Below are 23,418 nucleotides of genomic sequence, written 5' to 3'. Positions count from 1 at the left end.
CCCTTAGAATTTACGACAGCTGAGTATGATTTATGTTTCTTGTTTGAAAATGTGTTTTTTGTATTCACATTCACTTTCTCTACAGCTTCTATTTAAAATACAGTATCAGTGCCTTTTGAACACCACGGCTCACATGAAAGACCCGATCTCGATTGGCTTTCAGCAGCCTTTCTACTCCACTGCCACACCAAGGTTGATACATGTTCTGCGTTCCTTTGGCAGCTGAGGAGCTGCAGTTCGTATGTACAGTAAGATAGCACTCACTGCAGCTACGCTACACATTAATGTGCTGCTCTCACCAGGAGGCAGCAGATTTGGCAGTTCATCATTTTGATTCATGCTTCTAATACTGGATTGAAGAAATCAGGGTTGGGCTGGTGTAAAGATGTTCATATCGGTTGGACATAAAGGGCCAGACCGGACCTATATACCATATATTACTACTAGATGTCGCACTAGACTCAGCAGACGCGCCTGAGTGGAACAAAGTGATGCTTCATTGCTTGCTTGGACACTTTCGTCAGCTCCAGATTCACAATGTTGCCATTTTGGCGCAGTTTTAATTTTCTTGAGGGACTAACTGCCATATCTTGTCTTGCCACCCCATAAAAAACATATTAACTTTCTAGAAAACAACTCAATGTGTGCCACTCGTTCCGAAACAGAACATGTGAACAAACATTTTTGATAAGGATCCCTTGAATTTCATCAATACTATGTCTGTATTTGTACCAATAAACCCTTAAAAGGATTTACACGTAACGTAGCCAACCTGATCTCACAGAAAGAAATGTTGTCTGCGTTTTGTTTGGGCACCAAAAGTGCTTGGTTAGGTTTAGGGGAAAATAATACTTGGTTAGGTTAAGGATAAGATTGTGATTTTGCTTAAAACAACTACATAAGTTTTAACTTTTGGTACATGATGATGAGGAGTATATCATGTAATTATGTCATGACGCAGTTACGGAAGGTAAGTTGAAGTTAAATCTAAGCTAACACTGATGGTGGTCTGCAGGGTGAAAGTTTTGTGTTTATTTGACTGATCCACCACACCAACCTCCTCTCAGTGTGGACTTTGTCACTCAATACATTACCGACGGTATCAGAATACTAACTAACCACCCTCTGCATGACATCATCAACCAAGGAGTTTGTGTGCCTACCACAACAAAGGATCCTTATTGAATTTCCATTGACATAGTGTCTGTAGTGCTGGCATGTAATTTTAACACATTGTGTGGCACCACCACATTATGCAGTGTTAGGATTTATAGGGTATTTTGTGTATTTCTCTGAGACCAAACAGAAGACACCTTTGGCTGTTATTTTTCATCTCAGATAAGCAGTCTTTTTTTACACTGTATATCTAGGTGCTCTAGGTTGGTACTTCCTTGCTTGCTATAGACTAGATACCATACTTAAGTTAACGCCAATATTTATTGTCTTACTTTAAGTCAAGTGATAACAGGAGTTGGGTTGACTGGATCCTCCAAGTATGTTTTCACAGTTCAGTTAACATTGCATGTTTCAAATCTTATAATGAACCACATGTCGATGCACATGGGTGACTCAAATGTCCAGGACTCTGCTTTATGGGGATATAAAAATTGCTGGGCTAAAATGTTACACTCAAGTGACAATCACACTAATCCTAGACCTCTTCCTGCAGCGTAGCATGGATTTTAAGACTCATTCCTTAATACTCCAAACAGCTATCAGCTAACATCCTGCTAATGCTTTGCCAATATTTACCTCATGTTCATCCATCCATCAAACAAATATATTGGATCATATATTTAACCATGTATCTGTATACTCTATGTTTTTTTGTACACAAATATACCTCCTTCATTGTCCTTGCCATCGGTACAGAGTGTTTCCATGGCTACGTGACACCCGGCCCCTCTCCATCCTGATTGGCAGATGCAGTGCCAGCCGCTGGCCTCCAGAGTGCATCTTCCGTTGTTGTTGCAGAGACCTGGACAACCCTCTGGGCACAGGGGACAAACACACAGTTAGAAAAGTTAGAGCAGCGTGGGTGAGTGGGATGGGGTCGCAGCTGGCCATCAGGCTGTGAACTAGGCTTCAACCAATATACATTTTTGAAGGTCAGTGATGATAGTTTTGTACTGGAGCTCTGAAAGATGGGAGTAATCAATATTTGTTTTTGTTTCTTTTCTTTTTTCACTGGACCATTTTCATGGCAAAACTGCAACATATTCAGTGTTTCCCTCTCAACTTGGATGGGCCTCTGAAACAGCACTGAGACCATCATGGGACAATAAAGAAACAGCCCGCGGTGGTCTGGCAGCCTCTAAAGGCATGAGGCAGGGTTCATTGCAGGTTTTATTCACTGCTGAGTGAAATCCTCCTACACTGCACTACACTCAAGTTATTTCTCAGTTCACACATCTGACAAAATCAAAACGAATATACATGGGTTGGTCTAGAAATAAATCAAGAAATAAACCATAATCGTCAGAATGAGGGCAGACTGTGCAAAGACTTTGACGATAGCTTGTATGTAAAAAAGAAAATTAGTCAAGCATCTTAGTTCGCCAATTATCCAAACTGGTACTATTTTATTTTAATTAGTAGGGTCAATTTCTAATCAATTTTGGTTCAAATCACACATGATCCACAGTGGTGTGTAAGCAGCACAGCTGCTGGATGTACTGCTGTACATGAGAATTGCAATCATAATGTAGGTACAGCAGTACGTTGGAAAATAGACTTGAAAAGAGAGGCCTTTATTTTCTTTAATGGCCTGTGTATCTGTACTGATTATAACTAAAGTGCATCGATTCCATTAGACGCACATGGGACAGACAACTTAAAATGTAGTTCAAATGTGTCTAGAGCAGATGAGGTGTAAATCATAAACTTTAATTTAAGAAGTGTTTCTGCAGAACATAATGATGTTACAGTGAAGCTGATCGTTGACATTGTGGATATAAAATGCCACTACTTTATCTATTATCCTTTTTGACATTTGTATTAAATTTACTCATAATTACATGAATTCTTGGCCAAAATCATGTTTGAAGGTCACATAGACCTTTGACCACCAACACCTAATTAGTTCATCGAAGTAGAGATTTGTGCCAAATTTGAAGAAATTCTGTCATGGCTTCCCTTAGATATCACTTTTGCATGACTGGGACAGACAACCCGAAAACATGCAGAGACAAAAAAGCAGCTCAGCTTTGAGCACTCTATTGAGAACTTGCAAGTGCATTACATACTTTCATACTTTGGCATTACAAAATTCAGTGTGTATTAGTGAAGTAATACCAGTAACAAATCTGTTTCGAAAAAAGCAATGACTATGACAAAAAGCTAATGAAACTTGTGTTGTATAATTGATTTTTACTATGGAAACAGCTTTTGCTGTGTGTCTCTTACTGTGACGGAAAACAAATTGAGTTTTAAAAGCGGCACAATTGCATATGAAGTCATTGAAAAGACGGTGTTAGGACCCATATTTACCAGAGATGGTGCAAACTTAAGTTTCCTTCCAAGTTCAAAATGTTTCAACTTGAAGGAAAATTCACACAAATCCTTGGGCTTTATGAATCTAATAAACATACGGAGATGAGATGAAAAAGAAAAGAGCGGAGGGAAATAACAGAAAGAACTTAAGCTGAGTTCAATCACGGGCTGAGCTGAACACAAACACTCCCACAGACACGGTCAGCGTGTCCACTGCAAGTATCTAACAGCTAACATCTGTAGAGTTGGTACGGTGGCCGTTTGTGGCGAAAAAAAAACAAGTGGTTCAGCAGTCAATTTGCGCAAATGATGCAGGGCAAAAATTAGTTTCACTTTCTGTCTGAACACATCTTGAGTTAAGAGGCAGTCGTTTTTTGTAAATGTGTCAGTTAAATCCTATTAGTCTAATAATTATCACTATCATGTCTAACCAAAACATGAAATTGTAACATAGTGGCTATATGCATTCTTCATGAGTCACACAAGTCTGTACCAGGCAGACAGCACTACTTATATTGTCAGTGGTACCTGAGTGTGTGTTAAGATTAGTATGACTTGAAAATAAACAGGGTTATGGCTGCATATGAAAACTCAAATCTCTAGTTCCTTGAATATCTTTCAGATCACACCTCAGTGTACTTTATTATCAACACCGTGGGCTTACTGGAGATTTACTGACCCAGTCTGAAGGTCTGAACGCAGTTTCAGAGGCTTTTCTCACCTCATAACGCTTCTCACAGAAATACCCCAAACTTACTTTCGGCGTAAGAGTTTTAAAATTTTAACATATTGCATGTCAGCACAAAATGCTCCAGCTTCAGTCCAAAAATACCTTCAAACAGACATCAAAGACCCATATTGGTTAAATCCTAATGTGTATAAAGGCATTTGGCCCTGTGTGATGAACCTTTCTCCAACAAATGGACTGACAGACTGAAAGACAGATCGATAGACAAATAAGACAGATCAATACATTAACCCACATGTGAGAGACACAGACTGACAGACAGACAGACAGTCAGCCTTCAGGTGAAATGCACTGACGTTGTAGTTTCACATGAACCACTAAGATTGCCTACAGCCAAAAGGGCTACTGTGTGCTGCATGGCTTCAATCAGAAATTAATTCAAAATGATATTTTTTCTCATCTGTAAACAAAGAAAGATGTTATTGTTGAATAATGTGATGATGAAAAACAAGGCAAAGAAACAAAAAATAAATAAATAAAGTTGAAAGCAAGAAATTCAGAGGATGTTAAAATTTTTAAAGTTTATTTATCTAAGTAAAGTCTAACCAAATCTGAGGGAAATTTAACACTTGGAAGCTAACAAAGACCACAACTTCTCTTCAAAAGAAAGCTTTTTTTGGCTTTAGAAATGTAGATTCCTTTGGTTTTGTTCGAGTAGTCAGTGAAAAGAAAACCAAAATCACAGGTTAAAAATCCATGTGAAAACACAACAGGTAGACAGATACACAGCGCACAAAGTATAGGGAGGACAGGGTGATTTTTGGACTGCATGCCTCCAAAGGCTATACTTTATGCCTCTGTTTGACATTCCTCGATCACAGAATAGACAGTGAGGCTGGCAATCAGAATAATAAACAGTGAGTATCAGATCCAAGCAAAGCCCAGCTGGAGAGACAGAGCAAGGGATGGAGGTAAAGATGGAGGGTGAGGTGGTGGAAAGGAAGAGAAAAACAGAGAAAGAGACAGGAAAGTGGAGATTTGGAAGACAGAAGAAGAGCAGCTGGCTAAATACACCCATACATATATATATCAGGCTTGTGGATGCAAGACAAAACAGGAGTCACACACCTTTGGTTTGTGTCAGAGTGTGTGTTTGTGTGTGTTTGTGTGTGTATGTGTGTGTGTGTGTGGGTGTGTGTGCATTTCAATTTTTGTGATATGTGTTTGAGTGCATCTTGATCTGTATAGTCTTTGTTTTGAGTGTGGAAAATCAGAGACAGGGAAATAATGATGTGACAAAAAAAAACCATGAAAAAACGGCTGAAATAACAACAGAAGTATAACACTAAGACAGTACAAAAAACATATACACCAAGCCTTTTGAGACTGAAGACAGAATGTGAAGTTAAAAAAACAAAAAAACAAAAAGACAGATATAAAATGGAAAAAAATCCGAAACAAAAGAAAGCTGAAGTTAACGTAGTGTGTGAAGTGGTTGTATTTGGGGACAGTAAGGCCTTTATTAAGTCTTTGGCATGGATTACCTTTATATCCTGAGAATAGGAGAGGGCACGAGGGAGAGAGGGAGGAAAATTAGGGAAAAAAAGTAAATCGAAACAAAAGCAGCACTGCCAAATATACTCTCTGTGATGGACAGATGAAGATGGCAGCCAAAGGAAGAGGAGGAGAGGAAGAAAGAGCCGGGATCACGGTGCAATAACACAGAGAGACACAGCAGTAGAGCCTCGACAGGGTAAAAATGGTCATTCAAATCTGTCTTCATTCACATTGAAAACACACAAGAGGGAAAAAAGACAAAAGGCAGCTGATAATAAAACTAAATGACAAAAAAAAGTTTCACAATACAAATATTTAAAAGTTAACCAGAGAAAGATTCTCAAACAACAACTTCAACCTCAAATCAAAGATTGCAATCTACCACTTTCAGTAAATACAAAAGCTTCTGGGTAGAAAATAATGAAGTTGCTGTCAAATAAAAATTGGAGAAAATAAACTGTTAAATGCCGGGCAATTCAGCGTTTTGAAAAAGTGGTTAGTAACGGCGTGATCAAGCAGCAATCACCATGGCTCATGTGTCCTAAGCTGCAGTTCCCCTAATTATCACAGGATGCTGACTCCAAAGAAAATGTATAAGGGCACGGTCACATATGAACGAAATGAACACTGGCCAATATTCGCCTCCCATTAACCTCCATTCAGTGCGAGTGAAAAAAACAAAACATTAGCTTTCGGGGCAAAGTCACAACTTGGCATCATGGGGAGTTCAACTTTGGTGAACTCTGACAGGCCAGTCGCAGACTAGATAAATAATAAAGAAGTATATGAGGAGGGAACATTGTTGTTTAACCAGCTGATACTTGATGATATTTGCCATGACGAGATACAAACTGTCCCACATGAGAGATGCTGCCTTGAAAATGTACCAATAAAATCATATTTTGCAGTATGTGGTCAGTTTATCAAACTTAGGTTGCTGCTTGGTTGTTTAACCTCAGCTTCAGGCCCACTTTCCTAAAACTGTGCTTTCTTGCTTCAACAGCTTACAAAGATGTCAGCAAGGCTTAGAAATGTCCTTCAAAAAATTATGGCATAAATCTCACTCACTAAATCCAAAATTGCACCATTTATGTGAAGGATTCAATAGGGAGAATCAATAAAGAAGTAGTCTTTTTAGCAATTAAGGCTACAAATAACCTTGTCCAACCGAAAAGACTGCAACTCAGTACATGATGTAAAGGAAGGACACTTTATAATCGAAAATATGTTTTTCTTTTCATTGCTCAATGCTACATTGCCTCTGAGCAAGTATAATTGAGCTCCTTATCTACAGCATTCCCATGTTGCACAAAAAGGCTTAAAATCAGCTAAATTGATTTATTACTGTCACAGAACAATGATCACTTGCTTTGGAAAAACTTGCAATTACACAAATGTCCTGACTGAAATAACGTATGACTGACATCTTTAGCACAAAAGACGACTGTGTGAGTCAGATAATGGTTGCTTAAACCCATTCACACACGTTGAGTGTGGCTATGTACTTTAAAGACAGGGACAGAAACAGCTTACAGGGAAACTAAGCCCAAAGCAGAGCCAGGATTTCATGGTCTACATCGGACACTTTCAATATATTTGTCTTTGCTTGTACTGAGCTTGTCTTTTAAAAGCAAAAACATATCTCGACTATCCAAAACCACTGAAAATGTCAAATATTCCAATGTCAAACATGCAGTATCTACAAGGGAATTAGCAGAACAATAACGGTTCAGTACATTTTTGGAAGGCTTTTTTCTCTTAGGTACAACTTTTGTAACCCAGCTTCAACATATCAAAAACTGGATCACTGCCTATGTATAGATGTTCACTGCAGTGACATTAACAGCTGTATAAAAGCCTTAAAATCTAAGTGATCAGTGTCAAACCAATTCATTCAAATGATAAAAAGCTGTTGGACATCAATGTACGTATATCAGCGTAACCAATTTTTAATATCTGACCTATATTTCTTTTTCAGTTTTGCTAGAAAGACAAATTTGCTGCTAACATGGACAGGTAGTTTTGAGAAATTTAAGAGGCTTTAATGAATACTTCACCCACAAAATGACCATTTGTTTTTTAATTACTCATCGCATGTTATGTTGAATTTGTGACTAAAATGTTTTTCTTGCATGCCTTCATGAGGAATTAAGAATAAAAAAAACAGGCGAAAGTCTTTTATATTATATTACATTTTTGTGTTTGGGAAGTATTGAGCATAGGACTGGATAAATTAAACTTGGATTAAACTGCACCAGTTGTGTGAGAGTTTGTAAACAGTCGTTGTGCTGTTGTTTGACACAGTCTCCGATGATTAAAATTCATGAAGAATGTTCGACTTTTTGAATTCTCCATTCACCATGGAGGCAAGTGAGAAAAATGTTTTCCTCACAAATTAAACATAACACGCAGTGAGTAATAAATATACAAATGGCCATTTTGTGTGTGAGGTATTCTTTAAAGTAGACGTTTGAGTTAAAGACAGACACACTGTGTTAATTAATTTTACTGTATCAGAATGAAAGGTAGTCTCTTTGTTTTCAAGGGGGTCCCAGCATTCAAAAACTAAAAATGTAAAGCTTTTTAATGGACAACATACAGAGAGCAATACAGTGAAATCATACAAAACAAGCGATAAAGTAAAAGACATACATAATAAATAAATACTCTCTCATATTTAATTCTATATTATTGGTAAACATCTAACTGTGCAACCTGATAGGCAACAGAAAAAAGCCACTGTGCTGCCCTGAAATATTCAAAGCAACGGTAACAATGCGTGTTATCAGAGCTGGCAAAATGATAGTGGGGATGATGGGAAAAAACATACCTACTCAAGATATCCAAAACGTTTAAAAAAACAAAAAAAGTCTGATTAAATACGTAAAGAGAAAAGCAAAGGAAGAAGGGATGATGAGAAGAAGCGAGTGATGAGAGGTAGAGAAAAGAGCACAGTACCTTTTACTCTAATGTCCGGATTGTGAGCTTTAAGAAGGAAGGAAAAAAGAAAGAAAGAAAACAGATAGATAGAAAGAGGGCATTGAGTTAAAAATCGGAAGTAAATGGTAAAAAAATAACTCCAGTATCACCATCGGTGAGGGCAGCTGATAACAAGTGAATGAAAGGGGCTAACAGAGGTAGAAATTCAATTAGACACAAAGATATTCATTCAAAAAAAGAGAAAGGGAAAGATAGAGAAAAGAGAAGAATATTATACTTCATTATATTCGTGAGATGCCACATTAAAACTATGAACAGTAAATTTTCGGAGTCCAAAATCAGGCCAAGTACAGTAAATATTTTGTCACTGCTATTACTTTGTTTAACACTGGATTGCACTGGCTTTAAGAAAATTTATGAGACATTATGTAAGCTGGGCTATTTGCTGAAATTTATAAACAGACAATTAATAACTATGGAAGCAATCCTTCAGTGAGGTCACATTTTCCAGCAGACTATAACATGAGATGTAAATGTGATGCTTAGAGACTGGAGGAGAGGAGAAGAACAGAGCGAGCCTGTATGAATCCTCTCAGTCACACAAGCCGTCTAAACAATCAAGCTGTTGGCTAAGCGCTCTAAATGGATTTCCCCTCATCTCACTGTTGTTATTCTCTCAGCCTCCTTTTCCATGTGTGTCAGTTTGTGCATGAGTGTGTCTAAGTGACAGTAACTGAAGCCAATTTGCAACTCTTTCCCAGCAATACTGTAGCTGTCTGTCTGTTTGACAACAACTGAAGGGTTCGGTGGTGAGCTGAAGCTGCCACAAAGGCTCTTCTACTCATCTGTTTAACTATTACAGCACATCAGGATGGGGGTTTTCGATTTGCCATGGATACGCACTTTAAAACCCAATCTCATTGTCAGTGCTGTAGATTCCAAACAACATAAGGAAGGATGGTGTTTCTGCCGTCAACACTGAGCAGCAGCTGCTCTTTAGTGGTTTGGTCTGCGTTTTTAAATGTCAGAACAATCCGACTTAACATTTAAATGTTTTATGTGTGTATGTGTGTGTGTGTGTGTGTGTGTATATGTGCCGTATGCAGACAAACTCACAGAAAATAATCACCTAGTTCACAGCTCTACAGAGCATTACAGCATCTTTCAGCTTATTGTTTTGGTTTTTACTGCCACAACTTCACTGTTTTGGTTCAGTGTCAATGCTCTCATAACCCTCGTTTCCAGCTGGTGTCTCACTAATAAGGCTCCAAAAAAACACTGTACACCACCTGCTCAGCAGCAGGAGTTGGTGAAGACCAAAACAGAGCTAAGAGGAGAGTGAACTGGGACTTACATTTAACAACTGGACAGAAACACTCCAAATGCATGTTAATTTTGCCAAGAATATTCCAGTATCAAATTCAGTAGACTGAATCACAACATTGATTCACAATAACTTCCCAGCAGAAAACCACCATATATAAAATGAAATGGTGCTCAACAAATGCTGCCTCAATCGGTTAGCTTTCAGCCACCTAAAAAAAGGTCCACCTTAAAAAAGTCAGTTTAAGTGTGTGCTATATTTAGAATATTTTCACTGCTTAACCTTGACGTCATACAGCCCTTTAAGACGAGGAAGTGAAGCTTCAGTGGCGGTGCATTTGGTTTATCAGAGATGATCGCAAAGCAACACAGTGCATTAAGAAAACATCAGAGAGGTCGGACCAACATGTTTAACTATAAATCTTTACACATAACAGTTATGGGTAAAAATGACAACAGAAATGATCAAGTTCCCAATTTCATCTCCACAATTGAAATCAACTGCAAGTTGTCTTCGTGGAAGTGTTAGTGCAATGTCACAGTGATTTGGTCTATCAATCTCTAGTGCAGTAACCTCGATACAGACACAATTTCCTTGAAAATGTTGATTTACTTTAAAAAGTCACTCTACCCTAATACACTTTCACTTTTTACTTTTTCAGTTTCCAAATTTAAATTACTTTTCTGCACTTTATTTTAACATGCGTTATTTTGTGGCTTAGATTCAGATTTTGCTTGTATTTGTGTGATTTCTTTTATTTTTCATTCAATAGATATTTAATGAGCACTGCTGGAGGGTTTCCCGGAGGCCTAGGATTTTGACTGCTTCTCTGTAATTGTTGCAGACATGATATGGATAAAGAACTTCAATTTTATTTCTTTTTACAAAGTCTATAATAGTCTAAGTGCACTAGCAGTGTTTTCATTTGTTACAAAAAAATGAGCTTTTTTCTGAGTGACTATAGACAGAAAAGACCAGATACTCTTTTTGCAGTGCTGGTAACTGACACAGCCTATTGGGCTAACCCCGGTAAAAAAAAGGAGTTGACGATATCATTTCCCAGTGAGATGGCCAACCATGACTGATTCTAAAGGACAATTCTCCTTTTTACAACCTGGATCTCATTTACACAAATGGCACTATCGTAGCTTCAGTTTTATTGGACGACAACAATAGCCAACACAAACATGGACATCCATATAATTAGCAGCAACATTTTCTTCTTATCTCACTCTGGCAGCAGCCATGAAGAAAGAGACTGCTGTATATCTGTCACGGGTTCTATCAAGTCCTATCACTGAGGAAGGGTTCACCTACCCGCCAACTCTCCAGTTTTTTCAGGTTTCTCGAAGGCTGTGTAGTGACAAACTGCTGTTTTACAGTAAATCATGAAGTCATGCCAGATTAGAGTATAACTTTATTTTATTTTCAGTGCAAACTGGTTACTCAAAGGTAAAACTGTTTTCCTCTAAGTATAATCGCACAGAGCACATAATATATGCTTTTCCAGACATCCTCATTTCACTAAATTTTGGGAAATCAGTGACAAACACTTTCATGTGGAAATATAAATTTGAAATATAAGTTTGTAAGTTTGTGCATACTGAGTGACATCTTCGTCACACTCTCACTTTCTCTTCCTACACTTTTCCTGTGGTGTGTGTCTGTGAGTGTGTGTTTGTGTGTGTGTGTGTGTGTGTGTGTATGTGTGGTTTATGATCCACTCACCAATATTGCAGTGCTCCCCTGTCCAGCCTTGGTCACACTCACACTTCCCCTCCTTACACACTCCGTTCTTGCTGCACAGTGGGTGGCAGGCCTTCTGGTCACACACTGTTCCAGTCCAGCCTTCCTCGCATCGACACACACCGCCATAACAGACGCCATGGCTACCGCAGTCCACTTCACACACCTCTGTTAGGAGAAAGAAAGAACAATATTAATATGCATGAAAACACAGAAACATAATGGTAACTGCCATCTCTGCATATATTGGTTTGTGGAACATCAATAAACCATCATAAATAACACAATAAATATGCACAATGTGAAATATGCATCATGACATTGTCAGAATTGCACCAATTGTGTGCATTATTGTCATATACACAAGGTCACGAACAAGGCATAACAAACGGTGCATTTATCTGTGTGCATGTAATTTATTTCATTTGTCTGTGCGTGTTTTAACAAAGCGACAGTACTTAATTGGATATGTGTTTAATGGTTTTGACAAGACAATACTCAGCAAAACAGCCAAAGGCAATACAAACAGAAGTGAGAACACATACACACTCCTTTCCTCTTGTCTTTGTTTTTTATGTCAACCCATCTATTACTTATCTGCATCCCTCCTCCAGCTTTTTTTAAATCTCACCTCTTTTTCTGCATCAGTGCTGTCACTTGTCTCGTCATCTCCCTCTCTGTCTCTTTCTCTCTTTATCTCCCTTCCTTTTTACAGCACCAGAAAAATAGAAAACTCTCCTTCACCAGAGAAAAGACAACATTGGTCATTTGTTTAAATGCTAAAAGCTACTTGTGTTTACATTCTGCTGACAGGCGACCTCTTCTGGACACGATAATTATGACTCATGTCGGTCAAAAGGGACAGAAATAACGTGACATTGTTATACCACCGCAAAAGCCTTTAGGGATAAGGTCGGAGTGGAAAAATGGGTCAACAAAGAATGTGACTGTGACAGCAGAGACCACTGTTTGTTTCCCGTTTCCGATTGACAGTCAATTTTGGTTTCCTTTAACCATGACCACAATATTTCCCTGACCTTCCAGGGACAGTTTGGATTTTTTGAAGTGGGGTTGTATGAGGTACTTGTCCATAGTCACTGTGTTACCTACAGTAGATGCTTGTCAGCACACCCTCTGTTTGGAGAAGAAGACAGAAGTACCACCATGGAAGCTAAACTGCAAACATGCTTTTGCTACTGAAAAAAAATCAGTTTAAGTGTATACTATATTTTGCATATTTTCATTGCTTTACTTTAGCAACAGACAGCCATTTCTGATAGGGAGATTCAGCCACTATTTCCATCTCTTTCCATAGCCAGACTTCACTGAGAAAAACAGTAATTTTATCAACACTGGAGGTGCTGGTCTACCACTGCCTTAATCGATTAGTTTGTTTCTGTTATTGTGTGACTTTAGTGTTTTGAAGTGTAGTTCAGAATGTCAAAAGTTACATAATAACATGAACAAACTAACCAATTGAGGCAGGGATAGAGCAGCATCTCCTATATTCTGTGAATTGAAAAACCAAAGTTCTTCTTCGGAGAGGGCTGTCTAATCACTGGATGCCCTTTAACTGGTATTGATTTTTTTCAGATGGGACTTTTTTAGTTGTTTAAAATACATTTTGCTGCTGCACATGTCCAAAGCAGTATGTTACTTAAATTGTGTGTTGGTACTCAAGTCTGGGGGTGTGCAGACCACCTTCTACTGTATGTAAAACACAGACCACGTAGAAGGGAATGCAATAACTATCAGCTTACACTATTGTGACATTTGATTTTCCAGGACTTGTTAGAAAAGGCAACCATTTGGTTTGCCAAATACAGAAAATGTTATTGATGTCTAGGTTATGCCCTCTGGCAATATGTTTACCAATTTGGTGAATGTACTGTTCCTGAATTGAAGAGAAGTCGGGACTCTTAGACCTGGACTGGCATCCTCCATGTAGTTGGATGTAGGCAAATGAAACTCTCTCTGAATAACATTAAAAAAGTAAACATGTCCTGGCTTAAGTTGAAAATAAAGACCGTATTTTTCAAACAATCAACAGAGACCACAACCTTTTCGAGTGCTTGTGAGTTTCCTACATATCATCACAATCGTTGTTTTAGCTGCCAGAGGCAGATATTGTGGGGGAAAAAAAGAAGAAAAAAAGCTTGACAGTAAATGTTCTGCAGATCACAAAATTGTTTCACATTTTAATTTTTACTTTTATTAGTTTAAAGATTAGTTTTTGGGGGTTTTAACTTTATTTGACAGACAGATATTAGCGTGAAGGGGGAGAGAGAAGATGACGCGCAACATGGGGCCACAGGTTGGAGTCAAACCCGCGGCTGTTGCGGGGGGGACTTTGCCTTTTGCACATGGGGCACCCACTTTACCAGGTGAGCTACTGGGCCGTTTTTTTTAAGGAGACAGGGTTATGCTATGGTACCACATCAGAACACTTTTTGATGTTTTAAGAAACTCCTGAGAAAGGAAGAGAAAGTTCTCTTTTTGACACTGACCTCTTTGATCGAGTGAAAAGGTGGCTGTGCCATGTCTTCTAGTACGTTAACTTCTTGAAAAAGAGACATTTTTATCCTACCTACTTATCTACAAACACTTTGAAAATGTATTTCCGCTACTTTTTCATGTCGCCCAGTTTGCTGTACTCTGACTCCTTCCACTGTCAAGAGACGGCTCTCCTGTTTGCAGCTTCTACAAACCACAGCTGCAGGGTGTCTAACACACTGCAAGTCATCTTGAGACCATAATACTTCTATTTTAGCGTCTCTTCATTGGCTGCCGGTTAGTTTAAGAATTGATTTGGAGATGTTACTGATTTTACTGCGTTTTAATGTGGTTTCGCTGCAAGCTGTGTCGCCAACCTTGCACCTCCTCACAACTTGAAGTGCGATATCCTCAAGCAAGGTTCTCCTGGTTGTTTCAAACTCCTGGCTAACTTCTAAAGGTGGGCATGTTTTTGCCATCAGGGTAGCCAAGCTGCAGAGGAGAACACTGCCTGTAAAACTAAGGCTAGTTGATGCACCATCTTTCTTCAAATCACTTCTCGGTATCATGTTTGCAGGTACGGGTCTTGTATAATTGACTTGTCTTGTTCACCTTATGTCTCACTAGTTGTTTTACAAGCTACGTATCCCATCTTTTATGTGTGTTCCTAGGGGCTCACATCTCTAACACTGTTATCTTAATTATGCTCTGCTCTGTAATTGTTTTTGCTTTAATTTTATGCTGATCCTGCTCTTCTTTATCCTCTTTTAATGATTCTGTAGAGCACTTTATTAACTCTGTAAAGGTTTGTGTGATGCTGCTTTTACAAATGCCATAATGAAGTTTATTCTTTCAACAGATTGTGTAAGAAATGAGACAGGAGTCACACAGGAAGAAAATCCACACACTGACAGATTGCTACACCACAGGACATTAAATGCGACACCCACCTAAAGAGCAGTCAGGCCCGGTCCAGTTCTGGTCGCAGGTACAAGTGCTGGTCTCTGCGTTGTGGGTGCCGTGACCTGAACACTGGTCGGGACACATGGCCTTGGCAATCTCACAACTGGCTCCGCCCCAGCCCGGTTGACAGTGACACTCTCCATGGATACACACCCCATGGGCCGAACAACTGGGGTCTATGCAGTCCACTAGAGACAGAGAGATGAAGAGGGGAGTTAGCGATGGAAAAATAAAATATTACATGTCTTCATATAGTACACATTAACACATACTTAACTTTCATTATGCATGACATTTTCAAGTTTAAGCTGCATTTATAGAATTTTTGGCCACTTGAGGAGAGCGGAATAAGCTGTTTTAATTAGGACTGTCGTCAAGATCACAGAAGCAATTCCAAGACAAGACTAAGCCATAGTAAGGTTAAGTCCGAGTCAAAAAAAAAAAAAGAAAAATCAATCTTAGACAAAATAGACACATAATCATATTGATACAAGCTAACTATTAAAGGCTGATCTCTCTCCAGGGGTTGGTTCAGGGCTGGAGTCATCGTTACCACTTAGGACACTGAGGTTATGCCCTCTGGTTCACGTTCTACACACAAATTACACATAGTGAGCTTCTAAATCTAATTAGGATATTTTTTTAAAATTCAATATCTTTAATTATGACTGTTCAAATGTAAAGATACAATTAACTAAATTAAACGGATGATTTATTATTGTGCCACCAGATTTATAATCCTTGCAGTATGGATTAAGCTTTGAAACCATAGAGCATTATGATGTAATTAATCACTGTAATATAAATGTGGGAAAAATGAAATAAAAAATGTGACATCCTGTTTTGTGGTTGTTTGTGAAATATTTATCAGGGTGATTGCACTGGGGCAGTTCAGACCACGGTTCTTCTAAAATCTTCTGACGGCCCTCTGTGCATCTATGCTCTGATGAGTTGAATAGAGATGATCCATGATCTGATACAACAACATTTAAGATAAATTTACAACAATGTGATACACTGCAATTCGAAGCTAATACTGACTCGGCTGTGATTTTATATTTATACAACTAATGTAATGAACTAAAACATGAAGATACATGAAACTTTTATCTCAAAGCTCTAAATTAGGAGTGACTAGAACCTTTTATAAACATGCTAAAAAGGTTCATGTTGTTTTCCTCTGTGCTCAAGTCAGGACGAGACCAAAGATAGTAAGAAAAAGGAGATACTCTCCAGACATTATACACAGAAATACTCCTTGAATAAACATTTGTGTTTGACTGTTTGTTTGTTTTTTTCCTCCTAACAAATATCCAAGTGAAGAATGTGAAGTGAATACGCAAAACACATTTTTGAGAGGGAGTTTTAGATGAGTCCAACATGGAAAAAAACCAACAACAATGAGCTTGAAAATGCGTAAACTTGGAGAAGGTGATACAGCAGTGCATTTCACAGTGATTTAATTCATTGAAAATCTTCAAATAATAATAAGGGGAGCTTAAACAATGAGCATCAGATCAAAAATGAGTACAGGAGGACTAGGATGATTGGTTAATTAGACAAATATAGTTAATTACACTGGGGAAAAACAAAGATATAAACATTCATTTATGTCTCCTTCTTGAAATTTTGTAACCATTCCATTTCATTCAGGATTTTTTGCCTTAGTCTTTCTGTAGCCAGAGGGTATAAGTCATCTTTACCATGGTGTGGAAATAGTTAATGGGCTTTGAAACCAACTGTAGCAGAAAGGTTCTCTGAACCCAGCAGCTAGAGATATTTTTTTAATTAGCAGCCATTAAGCTCTTCAAGAGGTAAATATTACTTTTGCAAAAACTTTTGGGCTTCTTCCTCCATGCAGAGAGGGTAACATGACATCAAAGCAATATTTCTGATACTGACACTGCAAAAAGGCTGCTTAGATGCAGTTCTCTGCACGTTTCAGCTGCTTTAAGCTGCTTTAAGCTCACTGTTTGTTTTGCTTGTCTGCATGGTTGAGCTTGCTTTCACAACCCTCACATGTAAAACTGTAGTCCAATGTTCCCAGCAAAGACATTAAGTGATTTAATAAGAAAAGCTAAAGTATAGGAGACACAGGTGGACAGTTAAGCACCTAGAAACCAAAATACTATTCTTTCAACAACATCATTAAATCTGAATGTTTTTTTCAGTGATGCTCACACATGCATAGCTTTGACTATTTGTTCATTATAGATTAGAAACGGTTTGTTTCTTATAGGTTCCTGGCACAGAGAAATGATTATATGTCATTTGTGGAAATTATTGTGGACTGCTTGCAGGATTGGACTAATTTCCAAACACTATGGTTATGCAGTCAGACACAACGAGCACAGGAGCTGAATGGATGTGACTGACAGTTTTATAGCAGGGTTTAAACATTGTTGATGATGACTGTTAGTTGACTGACTTTCTGAATAAAGAGAACAAAATGTGCCATGTGAGCACTTATGTCTATAATATATATAATCAACTCAATATGTATGGTTTACGTAAGACGATAAAATAATAATTAACATCATTTGTAACAGCATATTTCCAAATGCCTAGACTCACCAGTGATAATGCAAGGCTTACAGCTATCTTAAACATGACAGGGGCAATTTGCGTACCAGTGCTACCCAACTGCCGTCAAACAAAGGCGTTCATTGTTCTGATGCTGAGTGTCAGGAAAGGGACTCACACCTGAACCCCTACCTCTTTTATAGGCTATTCATCAACCATTCCAGGCTCTGCCTCCCTCCTCCATATGCAGGTTAACCCTTTAAGTGCCACTCTTGAATTTAACTGTGATATTTTTCACTGAAATCCTACACGGCATCTTGGAAATAATTTGCAGATTCAGCAGCTGTAAATGGGATTAACATGCACGCTCACACGCATGCTCACATGGACGCAAGCATGCATGCACGCTCTGTTCAGGGCAAATTCTTTCTTATGCTCTCCTTCTTTCTCCCTCATACACTCACTCACTTAGGATAAGTGTGATTGAGATTTAACTAATCTGAAACTAATCTGGTTACTGTCCCCTGTGATATTTATTTGCATATTTGTATGAGAGTTTTTACATACACAGCATGTACACACCTTTATGTCTGCATTTGTACACACTTGAGTGATGTGATTCATGCACCTGTATAGAGATGAGGGTTGACTTCTCTATGTTGTAGTACCTCCGCACACACACGTGTGTGTGTGTGTGTGTGTGTGTGTGTGTGTGTGTGTGTGTGTGTCCAACCAGCAAATAGCAGATTAGTATTGATCAATTCAGATTAAATTAGTGTAGTGTACAGCTTGTGGTCTATCCTAGCCAACTACCTGTCAGCAATTTCACAGTAACCACATGTGTGTATGTGTTTGTGGCAAAGAGATTAGAGTAAATTAATTTACTATGTAGAAGTTACACTATTTAAATAAACCACCTGTCAGCAGCTGTACCTTAGGGGTCATTTTAGCTCATATTTACATGCAGGTCAGTGGGATTATTAGCTTGTAAACTTTATAAAATGACTTCAAACCCACAAAAAAATAAAAATAAAATGCACCCCTGACATAAAAAGTACATTATGTGCAGAAAAGGATCAGAACATGAGGTGGATTAAAAACCTTCAGGTTTTTTTTGTCTTTAGGGATTATAACCATATTCAGATATGATGTTTTGTTTTTACAGTGCAGCAACATTTTACATCTAAACCTGTTACAGGGTTTATACAGGTATTACAAAATACAATTCAGAGCCTCTGAAGTTCTTTTTTATGCACTGTTTCTCATATTTTTCAAGTCTTGCCATGTCAACATAGGCCTGATGGTTTTGCCAGGTTTTAAGAGTAGAGTGAAATATAAATTAACACTGATTTCAAGCGGATTATCAGCAACATGAGGGAAAAGGAGAGGGAGAGTACTCGGCAAGACGGTGAAATGTCAGAATTTAAAAACAGAACTTTTCCAGCACTTAATTTTTTCCCCCAAAATTCAGCACTTGAAGTACCTTGTGTGAACCCTGCTTGAGAACTAACAAATTGGGGTATTTTGCCACAAAGACAATAACAGCTGTAACAAAAGGAGTTGCTGAGTAAAGTGCACTGAAGCCAAACAAGGAACAATCATGCCCAATGTTCTCTGTACACCTTCCAAAATACTCTGATTAACATAACTGAAGCAGTTCAATTAGCCATCCCATACTATATGACATTTATCAAGTGTCCTATAGGGTCGTCAAGAGCAATAATTGAAACAACATTGGAACAACTGAAAACAAAATGAATTATAATCCAATAATAGCAAATTGCACTGACGTTTGTGTTTCAAAAGTAAATGTCACAGGTAGCAATAAAAGTGCGCTAAATAAATTACTTATGTTGATATTTAATCACGCAGCTATGTCTTTACCAGATTCCAGCATGTCAGTGATGGATAATGATGCAGAGCAAGGGGCTTAACTACTGCCAGTAACGTAATATGTGAGTAATGTGCCTTTTTGTGTGTGCTCTCGGAGGAATTCAGTCTTACCTTCCTCACAGTTATCGCCCTTATAACCAGTATTGCAGATGCAGGCACCCATAATGCAGATGCCATGTCCCCCGCAGTGGATGTCGATGCACTGGTTGGCTGGCACGTCGCACTCGGTGCCTTTCCATCCGCTGTAGCACTGGCAGCGGCCACGGGAGTACTGGCCATTACCACTGCACAGCACTGGGCAGGCAGCTGGAGCAGATACATGCAGGGAGATGGAGCAGTTCTGATTAAGTCAGACACTTGAACCTTGATAAGTTCCTCTTAAGATCCCAAATTTTCAATTAGTCAGTCTTCAGATTTAACAAATAACTTTGCCCATGTTCATGAATGACAAATGACTATCTCCGAACAATTACAGCCTCTCTGTGGATGTATGTGTGTGTGTGTGTTTACCTCGAGAGCAGTCAGGCCCAAGAAATCCCGGGAAACAGTGGCATATTCCTGAGAGACAGTCTCCGTTTCCATGACAATTCTGAGGACACTCCATAATCGACTCTGATTAAAAGTGAATGTGTGTGTGTTTGAGAGAGAGAGGGAGAGAGAGAGAGACAGAGGGTTTGTTTAAGGGTGTGAGGTAATTGGGTAGGCTGGAAATGCAACTGTTCATCTTGCAAAATAACACGCATGCACGCACGCACGCACACACACACACAACATGCACAATGCTGAGCGACCAGCCCTCTGTGGTTGCCGTAGTTACAGCCAGTCAGTCCAATCAACACATTCTAACATCCAATTACCCCGCCGCCTTTCTTTTTCTCTCTCTTTCTCTCTCTCTATCACACATCATTGCTGGCTCTTTGCCTTACCTAACTGGCCGTTTCCTGCACACAGACACACAGACACACAGACACACAGACACACACACACACACAGACGCACATTGCAGGCAGAAATTTCAAATAATCCAATAATTTCTTTTTCTAACAACATAATACACTCTGCCTTTCAAAGTACATCCTAGTCAGAAATTAGGGATAAATCGATATATCGTTTCAACGATCAACTATCCAATATTATTAAAGCAACGTGAAAGATTGAAACATGTTGCCATTTTTAAAACGTGATCCCTTTATTTTTTATTTTTGATGTTTTATTTCAATCTGAAGCTTTTCAGTTGTGTTTCTTCAATATTCAGATCAGAAAGTTGATGGTCCAAGTATATATGTTTTAGTGCCAAAGTGTTTTTTTCTGTGAGCCCTTCTCAAACCTTTTCCCCACTTGACGTGACTCAAGTTTTTGCATGATGTCATTGCTTCATATGAACTCACATGTTGCTGTGGACGCCACTTGAGTTTGGTTCTGAAAGTCACACAATGACACAAACTAACTGATCAGAGGCAGCAGTAGACCAGCAACTCCCATATGCTGTGAGGTAAAGAGAATGATATAACTGCTTCAGCCACACGCAGAAAAGGGCTGTCTGACAGCAAGGTAAAGTGGTAAAATAATCAAAATTTAGTGTACAATTACAAAGACAATTTTCTTTTCAGGTGGACCTTTTTTTTTAGATGACATTAATAAGTTTTGCTGCTGCCGCAATCCACATCCACCAGACCCCTTTGACAGAAACCTGTAATTTTACCTTGCCAAACGTAAGGAGTTTCTGGTCTACCGTTGCCTCTGATTGGTTTTTTTGTTTGCCTTATTGTGTGATTTTTGGAATCGAACTGATGATACATTGTATTACTTCTCCAAAACTGCTTTGCGCTATTTAGTATTATATTAAAAAGAAGTGTGTTTACTCACACTTGCAATAACACACTAATCAACAAGACATATAATATTCACTCTACTACAAACTTGCTGCCTTGTCTCACCTATAGCGATGGTATTATATGAGACTTGTTCTGTGTTGCGTCCGTCGTTGTAAAATGCCAGATGCCAGATTCCTGTATCCAGGTACTGGATGAAGCCAGCCTCGTGCACGTTCACTGAGCGAGCGTGTCGGGCTCCTCCTCCAGACTCCTCTTCGTGTGCACCAGCTGGGTGTGCATGTCCTGCATCCATGTCACTGAGCGCTCGCTTGTCTTTGGAGATGAGGCGACTTCCATCCAGTAGCTCCACAAAGTCGTACTGGAAGAGAAAAGTACACAAGACAAGATATTATTCTCAGTTCAAGAAGAATTAGCATAAACTGCAACAAACTACTACATACCAGAGGGTTTGGAGTTGATTAGCAGTCTATGTTACATTTTTATTACCTAGCCACTGGCAAAGCCTGAGGATAGCAGCTAACAGTCTGTCTTAGTAACGAGCTAGATGTCCATTAAGTTAGGTATGACTATGAATGATCTCCAGAGAAATAAGAAATGTGGATTTTGGAAGTCAATCTTAACCTGAGCCCAACAGGTCCCAGCTGGCCCTGAAAAGCCTGAATTCAGGATGAAAATATGCACTATTTGTCTGGATCAGGTAGGGCTAGGTCTGTGGAAAAAATAAAAACTTTTCAAAAATATGTCAAAAAGTGAGCACTGTCCATTTATTTTTTTATTAAATTCTTAATTATTTTAGATGTAAATCCAACATATATTATATATATTATATATTGATTGATATAATCTCCCATGTCAGCACCAGGGTGTGAGTTGTAGCAGCTAACTGAAAAAAATAGAGAGAGGGGGGAGGAGACATTTGTTTGTATATTAGTGGGCAAAACCTTTCTTTTCATTTCCAAAACAATGTAGCTGGGGTTTAATTCATTCATCTCTCCCTAGTACTCCTCCTGATGTATGGGTGAGCGAGGTGTGTGTGGAGCCAACAGTCTGCTGTGGGTCCCTATTGTGCCAAACTCACAGCCTGCTCATTTTTTAACGGTACAATTAAATGCAAGGGAATTCATTTAAAATCCCTCTCGTAACTGTAAATTGCTAAAATATTCGGTTTACTGGGTAAATATGTCACAGTGCAAAAGGCAGAGATGCTCTAACTTCTGTTTCACTAGGACTTAAACTTAACTTTTGCTGCAATTTGAGTCATTTGACCTTAATGATTCTGTCAAGTTGTTAATAGTTTGCGTCTTTTAGAATATCATGTGAATCTTCTCTACACAAACTTGGATGAACACAGACATCTACAGCAACATAATGTGGTGACAAGCTCATTAACATATTCTTTTTAGCTCAGTTATCCACAAAATGCTTTAATGCTTTACCCAAAAAACTGACTTTATATTTTCCTCAGCTAAAACATTTGTAGCACATGGATAACAAGACTGAAAATTGAAAATTGAAAAAAAAAAAAGAGAACTTAGATGGATTAGGTTATGACAAGGACACACACTCACTCTCTCTCTCTCTCACACACACACACACACACACACACACACACACACACACACACACACATTGTCTATTATCTAAAGTGCTAACATTGAACTGTGATCGGGGTGGCACTGTATGAAGCTGTCTTTTACAGATAAGTGGATTAGTCCCTTGAAAGAAGACATGATTCATCACACAGAGATCTAAGTGTAGTAAAAGGGTACTTTAGGTTTGTAAGAAGCTTATCTTCTTCATTACTAACTAAGGCACTTGACCTGGACACACTTGCAAAGTTGCAAAAGGAATTTGAGGTTTTGACATTTTGGGAGGCGGAATTTTTTCATCACTTTTGGTATTTGTTAAAAGTAGAAAGGCCATGTCAGAGATCTGATTTGATAAGATTTCATTCTGGGGACACA

The 23,418-nt window shown here is 38.6% G+C and overlaps 1 protein-coding gene across 2 annotated transcripts in view; it reads right to left on the bottom strand.

The window, feature by feature from the left end:
- Window positions 1–23,418, bottom strand: part of tenm3 (teneurin transmembrane protein 3) — a 266,761-nt gene that overhangs the window by 86,325 nt on the left and 157,018 nt on the right. For both annotated transcript variants that reach the window (XM_042484304.1, XM_042484305.1), the window contains exons 12-17: window positions 21,557–21,812; window positions 20,130–20,231; window positions 19,731–19,925; window positions 15,191–15,391; window positions 11,730–11,915; window positions 1,844–1,990 (exon numbers count right to left, since the gene is read on the bottom strand). In XM_042484304.1, coding sequence (XP_042340238.1) covers window positions 1,844–1,990; window positions 11,730–11,915; window positions 15,191–15,391; window positions 19,731–19,925; window positions 20,130–20,231; window positions 21,557–21,812 — 1,087 coding nt within the window. The remainder of the gene's footprint in view (window positions 1–1,843; window positions 1,991–11,729; window positions 11,916–15,190; window positions 15,392–19,730; window positions 19,926–20,129; window positions 20,232–21,556; window positions 21,813–23,418) is intronic.

This window comes from Plectropomus leopardus, chromosome 4, assembly GCF_008729295.1.
Source record: "Plectropomus leopardus isolate mb chromosome 4, YSFRI_Pleo_2.0, whole genome shotgun sequence".
Classification (NCBI taxonomy): domain Eukaryota; kingdom Metazoa; phylum Chordata; class Actinopteri; order Perciformes; family Serranidae; genus Plectropomus; species Plectropomus leopardus.
Note: the sequence above shows the minus strand (reverse complement) of the source record. Positions and strands in the feature narration are given on the sequence as shown.